This window comes from Callospermophilus lateralis, chromosome 3 (assembly GCF_048772815.1).
Source record: "Callospermophilus lateralis isolate mCalLat2 chromosome 3, mCalLat2.hap1, whole genome shotgun sequence".
Taxonomy (NCBI): Eukaryota; Metazoa; Chordata; class Mammalia; order Rodentia; family Sciuridae; genus Callospermophilus; species Callospermophilus lateralis.
In genome coordinates, this window is record NC_135307.1 from 94,751,234 (window position 1) to 94,770,549 (window position 19,316).

Sequence of the window (19,316 nt, forward strand, 5' to 3'; positions counted from 1 at the left end):
CTGCAGTCCTTCTGGTAGACCAACACATGAGAAATGCCATGCTCCATAACACCCGCCACCACTGCTTACCTCTTCCAACCCTGGCCTCCCCTAGACTGGACCACCTTCCACCACTCCCTGGAGTCCCACACTTGGGTGTTGTTCCACAATCTGACTCCTTTCCACACAACTCTAAAATCTACCACCTTTACCCATGCCAGTAGAACACATCCCTTCCTGGCTTAACAATGAAGCCAGCTCAGTGTTTCTCAAAGAGTAACTGAAGGACATTCTTTATCCTCTCTGTTCACAAGATGATGCTAAAAATTATTTCTTCCAGAGACCTCTTTCTAACCAAAAAAAAAAAAAAAAAAAAAAGTCCTAATAGTAAGAGATTTCAGACATGTGGAAAAGGAGACTTGGAATCTCAAGAGAATAAACAGCATTTTATTCAGTCTTCTTATTTCAAATATGAGAAGATGAAACCCCAGAGAGGTGAAGTGACTCACCCAAGGTCACACAGCCAGTCAGCATCATGCTTTAACCCAGCCTGTCTAAATTCTAGACCTACACTCTCCTGTGGAAAAGATATTTGTGGTAGACATTACATTTTAGTTTGGTGAACTACATCTAGTCTTGAAAATAGAATACTGACAATACAAGATTATTGGTTCAGAAATAAGATACAACACTAGACAGAACAAGGTGATTTGTCAGAGTAAATGTGATAGTCACAAAGGAAGGTAAGAAAATCTCTCAAGACAAATTTGTATTTACACACATAACTGATGAACACAAGGATACCTATGTAAGCAAACACACTGAAATAAATGTTTTGGGGGACTGTTATGTGTTGAACTAAAACCCCCAGGAAAAATATGTTCAGATCTTAACCTCCCCAGAATCTGTGAACATGACCTCATTTGGAAATAGGTTTTTGCAGATGTATTCAAGTTAAGATGAAGTAAAGTTTGACTAGGATGGGCTCAAATCCAATGACTAGTGTTCTTATAAGAAGAGAGAAACTTGGTCATGGACACACAGGCAGAATGCTATGTGAAGACAAGGAAGAGAATGAAGTGATACATCTACAAGCTAGGAAACAGCAAGAACTGCTGACAACCACCAGAAGTTGGAAGAGGTGAGGAAGGATTCCTCCCCTAGAGCCTTCAGAGACAGCATGGCCCTGCTGATACCTTGCCTTGGGACTTCTTGCCTCCAGAACTGTGAAAAAATAAATTTCTGTTGTTGCAAGCTGCCCGGTTTGTGATACTTGTTCTAGCAGCAATAGCAAACTAATAAATACAGTCTGGGGAAAATGGTTGGGTAGAAGTGAAGAGTATAGAATCGTGCAAATAAATGCCAAGTTCTATGGGCTGGTTCTGTATCAAAGCTGTCCTGCCTAGTATGGTTCTCCATCTACACTATTTCATTCATGAACTTCCAGTCTTGCTCAAAGGTAGGTGAAATGCAGGAAGAAGACCACAGGAGTCAAACCTGGATAGGAATCCACAGTCTACTGCTTACTAGTTGTAATGTATATGCAAATCCCAAACCCTTGGGGTGTCAGTGTCCTGACCTGGAGAATACAGCCTTCTTCAGAACATTGTTGTGAGAACCTCTGAGGTTACTTGAAGAAGCTCTGTCAGAGTCAGTTTCTTGGCTTCTGCTTTATTTAGTCTTTGAAGCAGGTTCAGGGTTCGGGTGTGGTGGGAAAAGGAACTAAACATTTTAAACACCTCCCATGTGAAGAAAGGAGTCTTGAAGTCATTAAACACTCATGCTAGGAGACACTCTGAAGAACACAGAGGGAAATTCTCTCATTTTAGAGTGAGAGTGCTGATCACATTATGTATTTTCTACACTTACTGCAGATTACGTTGGGCACCTTGGAGACCTTTAAGTGAGTGACTGTTGATGACTGAAGTGCCTTGGGAAGACCTCATTAAGAAACAATACTTACTTTTATGATGAGAATGAAAGTCACCATTTGATACCACTTAATGGACTTCAGCCACCTCACTACTTTGCCCAAACCAGGGCCTGACTGTCTCATTCCTGGCTTGGTATCTCTCAGAAAATGGTTTGCCAGGATGTCTTTCCAGAGAGACTTCAGGGGGTTCAAAGTCTAAGCTTAAAAATGAAAGTTACTCAGGTTGCAGGTGCCTATCTGTTGAGGATGCCCTGAGCCTGCTCCCTCTGCAGGTGGGAGGTGCTTAGGATTCACAGTGCTTCTTAACTCTATTACTAATTTTATGTCATCATACCAATGGAAGTCCTTTTCTAAAAAGACATTTAACCCAATGTCAATGCTAACTTAAAGTAGATGAAAAGTACAGTCCCTATTGAAAAGAGAAAAGATGCAAGAAAATGAAAAGAAGCTGTAACAGTACCGGTTTTATACCCAGAAGGAATATATGCCTTCTTCATCCAGGTGCTGCCTATTTCATTTACCCTGCATCATTGCTCTCCGTAGCACTCACTGCCCTCTGAAAAATCGACTTTCTTGTTTTATTAGGCCCCAACTCCATGCACTAGAATGAAAGTTCCATTAGGGCTCACACCTGGTCTGATTTGCTCACGGATGCCCAGAACAAAAACTAGAACAGTTCTTACCACATAATTGTTTCACAGTCCATACTTGTTGAATAAATGAGTGGATGAGTTGGCAAATAAGTCTGGGCAGGGAGGGGAGCAGTTACATGTCATGGATATAGACTAGATTATGAGGCAGATTTTGCCTACAAAATTCCGCCGCCCCTCCCCTCCCGCCCAGTCCACTAGCCATTAAGAATGTGACTTCTGGATCCAAAGACATCATCATTAAGCAAGCATTGACTTAAATCTTCCTATGTGCTTTTTCCTGCAGATGAGTTACATGGATCACAACTGTGGTTCACTTGGTATGATATTTTTTCACTGTATATTAATAGGTTGGCATTGCAGCTTTTAAAAAGGGGTTCATGTCTCAAAAGGATTCTTAGGACAAGAACATCGATCAGGATGAGAACCTGTGGGAAAGAGCACCAAGAATGATACACAGGAGACTTGGATTCCAAATCTCAATCTGCTTTGGACTCAACGTGTGGCCTTAAAAATTACTTCTTTAGGGTACAGTTTCCTCACAGAGGCACTGGTATTGATAAGTTGATGAATAGGATCATTCTAAATTGCAAAGTTAGGATTGCATAAAAATTCAAGTAAGCTCTTCCATGTATTGTGACTTTGTAAGAGAGGTAGTAACTGGAGTCACATCACAGCTATTGGCATTATCTAGTGTGCATTTGGGTCATGGGGTCAGCACTTTTCCTGGGGTCAATTATCATTGCCATGAAAAGACAGCTGGTGACCTCATTAAAAACCTAAAATGCCAGCTAGGGAATTCACTTCCCAGGGAAAATAGAGATTGCATAGCAACTATTCCACATTTAAAACTGTACAGGTGTGTGGGTGTGGGGAGGTGGCAGAAGGTACAAGAGAGAAGGGAAGGTGAAGCAGAGGGCAGAGGATCTGCAGGCCACAGAAGGACAGATGCAGAGAGCATGGGTTAAGAGAGTCACTTGTTTTCCTATGAGGATTTGGCACTCACTGAAGCTTGACAAATGAACTTTCAGTAGACACATTAAAGTGTTTCCAATATGGGCCACTCACTGTGCTGGAAGGCAAGAACTGAGTGCTCCATACATTTATCTTTCAGGTTGCAGGTGCCCATCTGTTGAGGATGCCCTGAGCCTGCTCCTTCTACAACCCTTCCGGAATTTATTATTTGGCCTTCCTCAAGATCCCCTCTTGTCTGTCTGTGATCCAGTTATTGCAGTAGTTCTCAAATCAATACCTTTAGATCAAAACTCTCACATTAGTGCCAGTCTTATTCTGCTCTCTACCTATGCATTAGCACCACTAGATAATATTATTTTAATGTTATCTTTCAAAAGCACACTTAGCACAAATCCCCCTCCCTAATTCACTCCTTTTCTTTCATTGGCATTGCTAATGTCATTCCATGACTTAAATTTGAAAGTAATTTTTCACTCTTCACAATAATCATCCTCAGTCTTCCCAAACAAAAGCAACAACAAGATTTCTCACTGGCTTTCCAGTCGCAAATTTTTCCCTGCTTCAATTCATGTCCAATAAATCAATAGTCTGATCTTTTAAAACTACTGCCATAAAGTCATGATTTGCCTACAGACCAGGGAGGGTTCTTGTTCACCATTCATAGTGTTTACAACCCTCTCATTTGGCATTGGAGAGTTTTGGACAACTGCCCCTCATCCCTAAACTATGCAGGATCTATACTTGTCTTTATTCATGTTTGTTTGAGCACTGTGATACCAGCCACTCTCTTTATCACCCACTATCTCCACTTTCCAGCATCCCCCTTTCTCTTCAAGGAAGCCCTGTATAGCCCTACATAGGGTCCCCTGCCACCACCACAATGTCTTTGCTCCTATTCTTGCACCTCCAGGAATCTCCTCTAGATATGATATTTTTTCCAAGATGCACCTTCCCTTGAAGGTTTACCACATGAATGAATCCCAGATCACAAGCACCTTTCCCTTTTTCTGAATTCCCTCAGCATTATCACACTAGATATCTATAAGTAAGCATTGTTCTCTTATTATTTTACAAGTGTTCATTGGGATCTGAGCTTTAAAAGGGCAAGGGGCCAGATCTTGACTGGGCAAGGACGGATGCAAGGCTAGTGAGAGCCTTGATTTTGCACGTAGCCCATGGACAAGGCCTACTTGCTGCAGTGTAGGCAATAAATATGCACCGAGGAGCTAAGACCTCCTCCTAGCACAAGGGTTGGAGACTCGGCCATATTTTGAGAAGTGTTTGTTAAATGTTGAATTAATTTTTTCAGAACTAATTCAAGCTCCCTTATATACCACATGCTCCTCTCTAACAGAAATTTCTATTGGATTCATCCAAAATACAACAGCCATTACAATCTACCAAGTCTCAATCATTATTCAGATTTGAAATCCTTGACTCTTTTTGCCACAATGTTAGGTCCAATGGAGACAAGAAGGTGCCACCTCAGCTGTCTGTATCAAAAGTTGTCCCTACACAAGCAACTATCTACAAGTTAGCACCAGTTCATGCCCTTGAACCAAAGGTTGTCTTTCTGACTCTGGTACATGCCAGATATTTATTGGAAAATGTGTAAAGCCAGCTCCCCTCTCCCTTGGCCCAGTTGCACAATGTCTTGTTCAAATCTGGAACCCAGCCAGGTAATGTGCAGCCCCTTGCAGAAATCAGGGAAAATGTCTCTTTCCCCCAGAGTCCTTAGGAGTGCAGAGAGGGAAATGGACTTACCCTCACACAGAAGTTCATGCCCATCCCCAACAGGGGCTGCAGAAAGTGTCTGTCCTGCCTGCTTTTTGGGGTTGGTTCTCCAGGACCAGGAAGTGGGCAAGCATCAGGGCTTAAGGAGGTCACCCTGTGTCCCAACAGGTCCGGCTGCCTTGCAGGTGCAGACCCGATTTTATTCAGACTGCTTTCAGGGGATGCCGGGCTACTGGGATCCGGATCCTGGCTTTCTTGGAGCTTCAGCCGGGGCACCTCTTTGGTACCCAGACAAAAGTTTTTCAGACTCAATAAAGTGGCAGGGTTGGCCAGCTTCATACTGGCCATGCGGGGGATCAAGGTGCATAATGGGGTGGGGCTCTCCTGGGTCGGCAAGGTGGCATCTTCAGCCGGCAGGTGAGGTGCCAGACCAGGGTGGGGTGGCTGCGGCGAGCCCTTGTTCCCGACAGAGACTCCAGGACTGCCTTCATCCAAAGACGTGATGGACTCGTTCCGAAAGCGGCTGTACTTGGCCCTGTGCAGCATCCCGGGGTGCCCAAAGAGTCCTACATACAGCACGAGTCCTGCCAGGCTGTCCTGGCCGCGTTCTCGCATAGCCTTGGCAGTGCTGAAACAGGATATTGTAGCATAAATCGCTTCGTTGTCTGGCAGATAACCGGTATGGACATCAAATGCCTCAACGCCCCGTGCAATTCGCAAATCGTAGCAGCCACCTCTCTAATTCTGCTCTAACCCTTGCCCGCCTCGGCTCCGGACGCTTAAGGATGACAGCCCAGGGGGAAACGCCTCCCCATCTCTGATTTCAATCCCTCCCTGACCGAGGCAGGGGCCCGGTGCTCTCGCCTCGGATTCCTTGCTGGGAAATCCTGCACCCAGGCTACCAGCGACAGGGATCCCTCACCGCCAACTCTTCCGAACAGAACCCAGTAGAACACTGGCCAGCCGGTCCAGCTGCATCTCTAGCCTTGCAGGAATCTAGCAGAAATATGTAGCACGCACCCCCCCCCCTTCCCCCAGCCTCCCCTTCTGCTCACAGGAACTTTCAAACCTGCTCCCACAGGGCGGGGCAATGACTGGCCTATTAACCCTTTATCTGTTCCAGTGATTGTTCATTTAAAGAGGAAAAATATAATGTATATATGAGTCAAAGGCCCTTCTGTCTGGGTTCTTTGATTCTGATGGCTGCCCTCTCTTGGAAGATCTGGTCTTGCATCCCATTCTGGGCCACAAGCCAGGAGTACTAGCGACAGGCGCTGCTCCGCATTGTTTCACTGACTCCTGATCCCTCCATTCTCCCCCACCCCACCCCGCCGTGTTCCTCCGATTCCCTCCCAGCCTGCCCACCCTGGCTCAGAGCTTCCCTCCCTCCCGGACTCTTGGAGCTTCTTTCAGGAGCCCATTCGCAGCAGAAGGCTGAGATGTGCAGAATGATAAGCAGAGTGTTGAAATTTTTATGAATGAACTTTGCCGAATGAATTTCTCTCCGTGTGTGCAAGCTAATAAATCTGTGAATGAAGCTGAGAATAGCTGTAATTGACTGACGGTCTCAGGGGTGCTTGTTTTTTATCCAATCAGACAACAGCTCGATGACTCATGCACCATAAATATACTAAACTAGTAGCCGGGAGAAATAGATGGGGTGGGGGTGTATACTTTATTTTGTGCTGACTGATGAATGAATGGGTTAAAAGGAAAGGCAGTCTTTACTATAGAATATCAGAAAGCTGGTAACAGCAGGTTAAAAGATCTATTTTCTTTCTTGCTGAGATGGTTGGGGAGAGCCAAGCACAAAAGATAAAGATTAGATACATTGTCCCTGATATTAGGGCATATGGTACACAAACAACTCCTGTGGGAAACCAGTGATGCATTTTTCTTAGAAACATAGTTCCTTTTTTTTTTTTTTTTTTTTTTTAAATATTGATTGCTGGTTCCATCTTCCCTCTGGTGCAGCTTCCTGAACCTATCAAATGTGTTTGAAGACATGATGATAATTGCAAGAGGCTTAGCATACAGGAAGCCAGGACGGGAGCTGGGCAGAGGAAATGCAGGTTCTTTCAGGAACAGAGAAGAGGAAAGTGCTGAGACACTGGGCTGAGGGCGGGGAGAGGATGAAAATCACCTGGTGGAAGAGAAAAGAAAATGGCTAAACCTTGCATTTCTCTGTGGGTCAAGGCTCTGGTATCTGAAATTGTTCATTAATTCAAAAATTAAAGCAAACTAGTAACTAAGGGAACCAGGGATGTGCCTTGATGTCTCACTGACCACAGGCTGCATTAGGCTCATGGGTATTCACGACTTTAATAGACTGAGCTCACCAGGAATGCAAACACAGGTATGGAATTAAATGATTGCTGGTGACCCCCTTGGGAAAGGCATCCTCTTGGGCTTCTTACTCCTCCACGGGAAGAATAAATCTTTTTGCATCCTGTCTGCTGCTAAGTGTCCTCCCCCCACCTCCACCCCAATCCTCCCAAACGCCTTCTGCATCTTTGTGAATCTTCCTTTCAATCCTTGCTGACCTTCATCCATCCCCAAACCTCCTCCTGGCAAAGCTGAGGGTAGAGGTAAATAAGTCATATCCCTGGGGCTTAGGAAATAGGCTCTATAAGATTGTTATCTCTTATTCCTCCCCGTTCCTTTTTCTGTCTTTTCCTTCTCTGCCTTGTCCTACCCTAGGCTCCTTGCTCAGTGCCTCTAGTGACTATCTCATGAGGTACTGCCTTGAGAAAGTTACTTTACCTCTCTGTGCCTGGATGTCCTCATCTGTTAGGAGCAGCTATCTAATGGAGATATTAGGAGGGATTATGAGACAATCCTAATCCCTGAGAAGTCTTGGCACAGTGCTCCAGAGAAAGGCTGCCTCACTTAAGTACATGATGGAGAGAACCAAGCTCCTCCCTCTAAAACTGGTACTCTTAACCCTATACCATCCTAAGCAATTAAATGGCACAAAATTGGGGAAGACAAGAAAACCAACCTTGTCCAAAGAAATATTTTCCTAACAATCATATGGGCCTGAGAACAGTAGCCAGAGGGCTGCTGGTTGTGAATCCTCATGGAGGACTTTGTTTTTGTAGGACTCATTGACTTCCAGAGCCCAAACCAACCTCCATTCTTCAGAAGGAATACTGGGAGAGCTGTGGGTGGAACCAGGACAGTAAGGAAGCAGGCAGGTCACTGCCCAGGAACCCTGGAGACCTTGACTCTCCTAGGTACCTCAGCCATGGCTGCTCATGAAAGTGAAAGAGCTCAGATCTGCATCTGAGCAGTGGGGTAAGCCTCCAGGCAGCCAGCCAGAATGGCTGGGCAGATTTCAGTCCAAACACAGGGCTGAAAAGATGTCTCAACAGCTCATGAGAATGCTTGTTAATTGTGTGGATTTCTATTCCAGGTAGGTGGTATACAAGGTAGATAGATGGTTTGCTTTTCTTCCAGGACATTAAAACATCCTCTTCAACAGGTAATAACAAACATAGTATGAATTAGAGCTACTATTTATGAAACACCTGACAGTTCATCTATATTCCTATCCAATTGTAACTCTTGGAGGCTGTGACTGTGTTCATTTACAGATGTGGAAATGAGGCTGAGACGAGTGCTTGGTCCATGTCTCCCCACTTTTGAACAATGATGCCAAAACCTCTCCAGCATCTCTGCCTCACTGCAGAGCCAGTGTCCTAACCTCTGCATTCTGCTGCCTCCCACGGGAGCAGAGAGCCTAAGACCAAGTTCTGGGCCTATGTTGAGGACCACACCATCCTGCTGTTTCCCAGGACTCTGGGACACAATTGAGCAGAAACAGAGTTGAGGAGTTCTTTGAGGTCACTGCCACTAGTGACTATCTCATGAGGTACTACCTTGAGAAAGTTACTTTACCTCTCTGAGCCTGGATTGTTGAGAACCTTATGCTGCCCTCACAGATCAATGACAGAGGGGTCTAACAGAATATCCCCTCTTATTGCTCTTCCTGTCACTACCCCCACCAACACACACACACAATTTCCAGGGGAAGTGTTTTTAGCCCAAAGATAATCTCTCAAAGTGAGGATGATACTAAATGACTCAAGAAACTTTGGTACTTGGACTACTACCCACAAGCAGTGTGTACTAGCAGCATAGTGTAGTAGAAAGAGCATGAGCTTAGGAGGTATAGAGTTGGTGAAGGGTTTTCAGCCAGTTACCTAACCTCTCTGAGACTCAGTTTTCTTATTTGTAAAATGAGCCTGGTAAGAGATAATATCTGCTGGGACCAAACTAAGCAATTCATATGTGAACCTCCCAGCAACTCCATGCAGCAGGTGCTATTTATCATTCACTGACTTGTCCAAGTCAGAGAGCTAGTAATTAGCAGATCTGGGTAGATGTGAGCACTGACTCACTCCAACCCCAGGCCCTTAACTGCTGTGTTACAGTCCAGAGTTTGCAAGGACCTAACTCCTGCTTCATGTTCACTAAATATTCGTTTTTGCTCTCTTCTCCTCTTTGGACCTCAGACCTAAAGAAAATCCACCCTAAATGCCTCATAAGGAAAAATATGAATCACAGATTAGAAAAACTGTGATTGTCATTAAAGGACCAAAGAACCATGAATCCCTCACATCCTCATCCTTGGCAGAGACAGCTTTACTCAGACTATCTGGTGTGCCTCCTTTGCTCTGAGATGTGCCCCTCCTGTGTACCTGCTGTGAATCAGCACACCAGTTTCCTAAGGGGCAGCCTGCTCTGGTGGGTTGAGCTGGGTCAGGCAGGGCCTTTCTAGAATTAGCCAGGTAGGAGTACTGGGAGAGAAGAGAACCTGGCCCAAAACAAACAAACAAACAAACAACAACAACAAAAACAAAACAAAAAAAAAAACCCCACAATGTCACTCAGAGCTTGAAGTTAATCTAGCGTGGAATTTGGGGTGGAAGAAGGGTGCATTGGAGTGTATGGGGAGGTGTAGGCAGAATAAAGCAGAAGTTACTCTGGAGGACCGTGGCCAGATTGCTACTTTGGAATGAAGTAGAACAGGGGCCATCAGAATGTGATAGCACAAAGAGGCCACCCCAGCCCACCACCAGCATTTCCATTACAATGGAGAATCCTTACACACATGGCTAGCCAACAATATGCAAGATGAGCTCACCAGTGAGCAGTGGCAATGTGGCTGAAGCTGTAGTTCAGGAGGGAAGAATTCCTGGAGACGATATTTATATAAAGTGATTGACAGTGCAAAGAGAAATCTGCCCCCCACCTCTCAAGGAAGCCATGTCACAGGAGGAGGGCTGGAGGGAGTATCACAGGCATGTGACTACCCACCTACTTCATATCATTCTAAAACTTGATCTACCTCTTTTCCAGGGAGGACAATGTATACAGTGAGCAAGGGTGGCCTTGTGTGAAGAGGAAGTCTCCCAGGGAACAGCCACCTGTCTGGGTCAGGTGTCAGACCCCTGATCTCTTCTTGTGCATGGAAAGGTCCTTCTGAAGCAGACAGGGGAACATGAGATGGAAATGCTCTGTCTGGGGCTGGGGCTGTGTCTCAGTGGTAGAGCGCTTTCCTTGCACATGTGAGGCACTGGTTCAATCCTCAGCACCACATATAAATAAATAAGTAAAATAAAGATATTGTGTCCAACTACAACTTAAAAGAAAAGAAATGCTCTGTCTGCATCTGACACTTTTTGGTGTAGAGAGATGTCAATTTCTTTGACAAAAGGACAGCTTTTCAGAGCCATTCCTTTGACTATAATTTCTCTGAATAAACAATTCAGAATATACCAAGGAAATGTATTTGAGGTGAGTTATTTTACTCTTCTGCAATGGAGACCAAAACACCGTTTTAAGATTGGGGAAGTGGGGGCTGGGGTTGTGGTCAGTGGTAGAGTGCTTGCCTAGCACATGCGAGGTGCTGGGTTCGATCCTAATAAAGATTTTTTTAAAAAATGGGGAAGTGTGAGATGGGGAAGAAGGGCTGAATCTGAGACTCAGGGCCTCATCTGACAACAGCGGAGGCAGGACCATTTTGCTCCCGGGTTTGTCACTGACTATTGACTCTGGAAGCAACCTTGTCCTTTGCCCCTTGAACTGGATGTTCTCTGTTTTCCAGTCTTCAATCCTGCTAGGTGGTCATCTCTGATGGCTGCTGTTGGCCCTAACTAGCTCTCCTGAAACCATGACCACCTAGAAATGAAAAAAAAAAAAAAAAAAGCCCATCTTTCTATATGTTGAAAATGAGATAATGTACCTTACAGAGCCATGTAAAGCATTAGATATCACACAGAAGAAAAAAATAGATGAATTACTCACAGTAATTACTTATGGTTCAGTTGCAAATAACACAAAAATCTAAAAATACAGTGGCTTAAATGCAAAGTTTATTTACCTGGTAGTGGGAAATACAGGGCTAATGTCAACTCTTGGCCATCCCTAACATATTCCTTCCTCTTCATATCCCAAGATGGTTGATGGATTTCCAGCCATTTCATCTGTACTCCAAATAGCAAAATAGATTAAAGAATAAAGAAGGACATGCTCTCTCTGTAAGGAAACATCCACTCATGTCACATTAGTCAGAACTTAGTTACATGGCTGTACCTAGTTGTAAGAGAAGTCTTCTTCATCTGAGAATAAATAAATCTTTTGTCTGGGTGTGTGGCTATTGTTACCATTGCCTACCATAATATGCAGTCTCCTCTTTTTCCACAGTTCTGTTACTGGGGAAGAGGAGGAGACTACATATTATGGTAGGCAATGGTAACCTCTACCATGTTGATATTTTCAGGAGACTTTCTACTCAGAATTTAAAGCTAGGTTAGGATAAGAATGTCCTAGGTCAATGTGACCTAAATCTACTACCCACATCCCTTTTTTCCCTGTGTGAGTGTGCACACACAGTGTTTAAAACAGCCCCATGGGAAAACAGGTGCTACCAAAATGAAGCTTGCCTCTGCATGGTCCCCGGGACTGGCAGAGTCTCTTGACCTCTGAAAGATGGTTAGGTGCTTCCAGGGGCCAGCAAAAAGTGACAGGAAGCATATCACAGCCATTGCAGATGGCAGTTTAATCAGATGGTTGGGGTCAGGAATATCCTGCCAGAAGAGTGAGTAGGAGTCAGACAGGGGGTCTGAGCACAATCACCAGGAGGCAGCTGATTCAGGAGCAGGGTGGCAATTCCAATGTGAATTGGTTTAAAAAAAAAAAAAAAAAAAAAAAAAGGCCAAGACAGGATCCCAGCCAGAATGGAACTTGGCTAGTCCAATCCTCATTTCCAATTTTTTGCTTCTTTACCTACCTCCACCAGGAAAAGCGTAAGATTCACTCTCTCAGACCTCCTTATAATAGCATGAGATGGGACATGTGACCTAGTTCTAACACATGAGGTAGCAAGTGAAAGTCTGATGGGGGCTTTCAGAAAGACATCTGCTTTCCTGATTAAAGAGGCAGACAGAACTGGAGCCCACTGCCTATCCCCCATGTCCTCCTCTCTTGAATGTGGATGTGTTAGCTGGAGCTCTTGCAGCCACATTCCAGCCATGATAGAAAGACCCGACAATTATCAGCCCAAAGGCTTGACATCACTGAATCACTAAACTGAGCCCAGCAACCACCTCCAGACATGTTGTTATGTGAGAAAAATAAACTTCTACTAAGTCAAGCAGCTCAAGGAGATCTTAGCTGTTTGCTGTTACTTACAGCCCAAAGCATTACTAATCTGACACAAATATAGTGGCAAAAACAAGACTACAAGATGAGGGGCCCTCCAGACATGAGATAAAGCCCAGTTATGACAGGGGGCTATGGACCCTGGTAGGAAGAGTCCAAATGTAATCAGAATGACTTGAGTTCAAGTCAGAACAATAGCTGTATGGAAGGCAGATTAAAGGTCCTCAAAATCATCCATACCCTAATCCCAGGAACATGGCAAAAGAGATACTGCAGATGCCATTAACTTATAGACCCTGAGATGGTGGACTATCTGATTGAACACAATCTAATCACGTGAGTCCTTCAAAGCAGACAACATTTCCCAGCTGCAGTAAGAGCTGGGAGATTTGAGGCAGGAAAAAAAGAAGGGGAGATTTGAAGCATGAGAAAATTCAAACTGCAGTTTCTGGCCTCAAAGTTGGAAGCAGGAGGCCAGGAAGAAACTGGGAAAATCCCTCAGCTGACAGCTAATAAAGAAACAGGAGTCTCCTTTTTTTTTTTTTTTTTTTTTTTTTTTTTCTGCTGTGACCAAAAGACCTGACAAGAACAATTAGAGGAAGAAAAGTTTATTTGGGGGGTTCACGGGTTCGAAGGTCTCAGTGCATAGAAGGCTGGCTCTATTCCTTGGAGCCCAAGGTGAAGCAGAACATCAGGCAGAAGTATGTGGCAGAGGAAAGCAGCTCAGGACATCACATCTGGAAGGTGGGGGGGATCAGGATCTCTTTTCCATGGGCAAAATAAATATAAACCCCAAAGGAATCCACCTCTTTCAGCCACACCTTACCAGTTAATCACGACCAAGGGATTAATTCACTTGATTGGGTTAAGGCTCTCATAACACAATCATTTTACCTCTAAACCTTCTTGTTTTGTGTCACACGTAGCCTTTGGGTGACAGCTAACACCTAAACCATAACACCGACTGGATTCCACTAACCACCTGAGTGAGCAAGACCTTGGATCCTTCCCTGCAGCCTGCAGAAAAGAATGCAGCCCAGCCTGCCCTTTGATTTCAGCCCACTGAGACCTGTATGAGACTTTTACTCTAAACTACAGCATAAGAAGGTAATAAGTTTGTGTCCTCAAAGCTACATGGATGGTAATTTGCTATGGCTGCAGTAGAAAGTTAATATAGATTTTGGCATCAGGAATGTGACACTGCTATAAAAAATACAAAAGGTGGAGTGACTTTGAAATTGGTCAGCAGGCTGTAGCTAGAAAGAGCACAACAGGAGAAGCCTAAGTGGACTATTAATAGAAATGCAGATATCAAAGTTGCTGTGTTAGTCAGCTTTTTGTCACTACGACCAAAATACCCAAAAAGAACAATTTGCAGGAGGAAAAGTTTATTTTGCCTCATAGTTTCAATGTTTTAGTCCATGGGGGCCGACTCTATTGCTCTGGGCCCAAGGTTGAGGCAGAACATCATGGGAGAAGGGGTGTGACAGAGTGCTACTCTGTTCATGGTAGCTGGAAAGCAGAGAGGGGAAGGCAGGGGGCCCCAGGGAAGATGCACCCTTCCAGGCCATGTGCCTAGAGACCCACCCCTTCCAGCCATACCCCACCTGCCCACAGTTACCACCCTGTCAGTCCATTCTAACTAGAAGGGACCAACTAGGTAATTCTTCTCATAATGTAATCATTTAGCCTTTGAATATTCCTCCATTAATAGAAGAGCTTTAGGGAAAACTTCAGATTCAAACTATAACCGGTGCTGTCAAGTGAGGTCTCTGAAAAACTGAGAAGCATGTCATTTGAAACTGGAGGAAAGAGGATCCTTGATAAACAGAAGCAAAAAGTGTTAGTGGAATTGTGTCCTGCAATTGTGTGGAAAGCAGAATTTGTACAACATAAAAGTTGACCTTTAGCAGAGGAGAGTTCCAAGAAAAGTTTTGAAAGTAAGGTCTTATTTCTTCTTGCTGGTTTTAATAAAATGGGAGACAAAGATAAATTGAGGGGAAACACATTTAAAAAAACGAAAGTAGGATTAGATGGTTTTGAAAACTCTCATATTATCCAGATGATGAAAGATGCTAAAAGTAAAAGAGTCCAGGCTAGTTTGCACTACAGGAAAAATCCAGGGCATGGCACCTCAGAAAAATAAAAAGGTATAAGTCACACAAAAGGCTCTTAGAAGATATTACCAGAATGACGCACAAATACCCTCAATAAAACTAAAAAGCATATGTGTTTCTAGCTACAGCAAGAAAAGACAAAAATGGAGGTCAGAATATCTAGGAAGATCTGTGCATACACTTCTTGTCTAATGGAGTAAATTGCCATAACATACATGGAAGACACATTAGGTACTTCTTTTAATATTTATTTTTTAGTTGGACACAATACCTCTATTTTATTTATTTTTTTTTAATGTGGTACCGAGGATTGAACCCAGGGCCTCGCACATGCTAGGTGAGTGCTCTACTGCTGAGCTACAACCCCAGCCCCAACATTAGGTACTTGAGAATGTTAAATCAGCAGAAACTCCAGTAACTTTAATAGAAATGGGCAACAGAGTACAAAACCAAAGAAGGCTGTCAAATCCCCAAATTCCTATGGGCAAAAAACAAGTTGGAGAAATACTAACCTGCAACCACATGCTACCCTTCATGAGAAAGTGGGGGTGACTCAGAGGACAGAGCCACGAGTCTGGGGGTATAGAACCATGAGCCACAAAGGATTATTCCCAGACCTTGAAACCTAGAATGTTTTCCTGGCTATATTTGTGAATTACTTGAAACCCAATAATGCTTTTTTGCTTTTAATTTTCTTCCCTTGGGAACTAGAATATCTGTAACTGTTACTGCATGCCTGTCCTACCAATATATTTTGAGAGCAGATAATTTGGTTTAGTTTCACAGATCTGCAGATAGAGAATACTTTATCCCAGGATGGAACATGGAACATTCTCAGTACTTTGCCCATACCTAATTTAGATGCTTGAGATAATGAGATTTGGGACGTCTGAGAGGATAAGATTTAGTGAGATTTTGGACTTTAAGTCATTGCTATAATAAATTGAGAATTTTAAGGACCTTGGGATGAGGTGAACTTATTTTGCATGTGAAACAGATGTGAATCTTTGGAGACCAGAGGATGGACTGGCCTATGCAAAATTAAGATAATCAATTTGTGTTGCTGTGTAAGTTGCTAAATTTGTGGCTTTTTTTTATGACAACAGTAGTGATCACTCTGTATTACAAATCAAGTGGGGGAGAAAGAAGCATTTTGCAGCTCAAGATAACAAAGCAGCAACAGAAACCTAAATAAATAAGGGAATCGATAAATAGGGAATAAGTCTACTTCAGCTCATTTTAGTCCCCAAAGGAAATGACATCTCCAGCTCCCTCAAAACTTACCAACTCCCTAACCAAACAGTTTTGCGATGCTGAACTGAAAAATATGTGCTGACCTCTGCAAATGTGACAATCACGAGAGAAAAATTTCTGCCATAACTAGACTAAATGCACATGTAGTAATCCTGGTGACCTCATGATTTTCCTTTAAATACCAACTGTAGGGTGAGCTGATCGTTCTAAAGGATGGGCTTCCTTGCAGAACCTCCATAAGAGGTCATCAACCTTTTCTTTTCAAAATGCTTTTATCTCTGTGTCTTCCCTTCACAAATTATTTCACTTCTCTGAGCCCCAGTTTCTCTTCACCTGTACAATGAAGATAACAATGTCTATATAGTGTTACTGTAAGAAATAAGTGAGTACAGGACACATAGTAGGCCATCATTATGAGGCTGTCACGTTTATTAGCTGTTTTAGTCAGTTTTTTCGCTGTTGGAACTAAAAGATCTGATGAGAACAATTGTAAAAGAGGAAAAGTATATTTGTGGGCTCACGGTTTCAGAGGTCTCAGTCCATAGACAGCATTCTCCATTCCTTGGGGCTTGAGGTGAGGCAGAATATCATGGTGGAAGAGTGTGGGGGGAGGGAGTAACTCACCTGATGATCAGGAAGGAGAGAGACTCCGATTGCCAGATATAACCCCAAAGGCCACGCCCCCATGGACCCACCTCCTGCTGCCATGCCCTGCCTGCCTTCAATTACCACTCAGTTAATTCCCATGGGGATTAATTCACTGATTGGATTAAAGCTCTCATAACCCAATCATTTTTCTTCTAAACTTCCTTGTATTGTCTCACACATGAGCTTTCTTTCGGGAGACACCTCACATCCAAACCATAACATTAGCACGGGGGCCCAAGGCAGGGGCAGAACTAACCAACACCAGGCTGAATGGATGCTGAGCCCACACATTTGATCTAGAACATTTTAAATGTTTCCCTAAGTTATGTTTTGAGAAAGAATCTTTATCTTTTAGAGATACATACAGAACTATTCAAGGATGAAGCAATGCGATTATGGAAATTTACAGTAATCAAGCAGAGGGGAAAAAGTTGGGAGAAATGGGACACAAATGAAGCAAGATTGGTGGCATGTAGACGACTGTGGAAGAAGGCAGAGGGTGGAAGCATGAAAATTAATTGCACTTTGCTCTCCACTTTCTTAGAGCCTTGGAATAACGGTGATCCGACAAATGCCACCTGAGGTCAAGCAACAAATTATATGTACATATATGTATATGTGTGTGTGTGTGTGTGTGTGTGTGTGTGTATATATATATATATATATATATATATATATAGGCACTGAAGAAAAGTCAGGTGTGGGAGAGGCACACAATAAAGCAGACCAGTCATCCCACACTCAGTTTGGTCCTTGTCAGTCATGTCAATAGAAAGGAAGATATGGGGTTGGGGGCATGACATTTGAGACAGCTCATTTGTGTTTGTCAGGGCTACAGAATTTGCTTCAGATGTTTCCCATATAATCTTCCATTCCTGCAACATACATTTAAGAAATTTATTTTTGCCTTTCTAAGCCTACAATTTAACAACAGTAAAATGGGCATGGAGAATGGATATTGCTGAGGTATTATTATTCATGGCTGTAATATACTATAATTGAAGAAGATGTCTTTTGGTAAACCATACCACTATTCCTTAGCCAGTAAAGTCATGGGGAGATTTTCCCATGATACGTTTGTCTGCAACCATCACACACATGTCCATAGCTTTTATTAATAACTGTGCACTATGCTGAGGATGAAGTACACTGGTAGAATGTTTGCCCAGCACACTCCAGGCCTGGTTCCATCCCAGAACCACAGAAAAAAATATAAGTAAACAAAGAAAGAAAACCCAATTCACTGATAAGCCTTAAATTTTCTTTGTAATCCAAACTCCAAGTTCCAGATTCAAATTTCTGTCCATCTTCAAACTCAGAGGGTCAAAACTAGAGCTTTTCTCCTTGACATTCTGTGATTGACTAAGAGCATTAGTGCCCCTCCCCCCATCCAGCTGTCACCCCAGATGCCTCTCTCTTCATGCCCCACATCTGATCACTCATCAAACCTGTCCATTCTATCTTTGAATTGCCTTTTGATTTTATCCTCAACTTTCCACTCACAAATCAGGCCTTGGTCATCTCTCAGTGAGACTTCACATATCCAATACATTTGTCAGAATTATTTTTTTCTTCTCATTCAAAAATATGATCACATCCGTTCCTGGATTAAAACTTTTGATGACTCCTGAGATTTATAGGATAAAATTCTAATCCTTCACCAAGGCTATCCCTAAATAGCTTTTCAATCTCTCCCCCCATCATTCCTTGAAAATCCTATTTCAAGGAATAATTAAGCCATACCAAGTAAATCATGACACTGGCCACTGATCAAGGACAAAGGAACTATATGACAAACTGCCCTGAGAAGTTTGGTAATCCTCCTTACTCTCAGTCCATGAACTCCTCCTCCTCTTTCTCAAATCTCAAATATTATATCTTTCAGCTTCTCAAGATCTGCTCCCGGATTCTTCATTCACATGAAGTCAAATGATTGATAACATATTATAGTGACATCATCCATGACTTTCTTTAAATGCATTTTATTCAATTTGTCAAAGTGGGAACGGACCAGTACTCTGGTAAGTCTGGTTTAAATTCGAATTAGAGAAACAAGAGTTTATATAGGCTACTCTCGCCCACGTCCCATGCAGGTGATGAAATTCCAGGGTTCCTCTGCGCATAAAGGGCTGGCTGCAAAATAAAGCTAAGAAAGAGAAAATGGTGAAGAAACCACAGGACATTGGAAGTAATTTTAGAAAGCGGGGATGGGATGGCTCTTCCAACTTAGGGATCAATCTTCTACACTGGAAAGAGAGCGAGAACCCACATTTGCTTTATTTATTTAGGGGAAGCATCAAAGGTTTTCAAGGAATGTTCTTTTGCCAAATAAGGTAGGAGGTGAGCTGCCTAGTTTCC

At 43.2% G+C, this 19,316-nt stretch overlaps 1 protein-coding gene across 1 annotated transcript in view; it reads right to left on the reverse strand.

Annotated features, from left to right (window-relative positions):
• Shc4 (SHC adaptor protein 4) overlaps window positions 1-5,886 on the reverse strand; it is a 137,593-nt gene extending 131,707 nt beyond the window's left edge. Inside the window, exon 1 of the mRNA XM_076848556.2 lies at window positions 5,302-5,886. Within this exon, the coding sequence (XP_076704671.2) occupies window positions 5,302-5,886 (585 nt within the window). The remainder of the gene's footprint in view (window positions 1-5,301) is intronic.
• Between the last annotated feature and the right edge of the window lie 13,430 nt (window positions 5,887-19,316).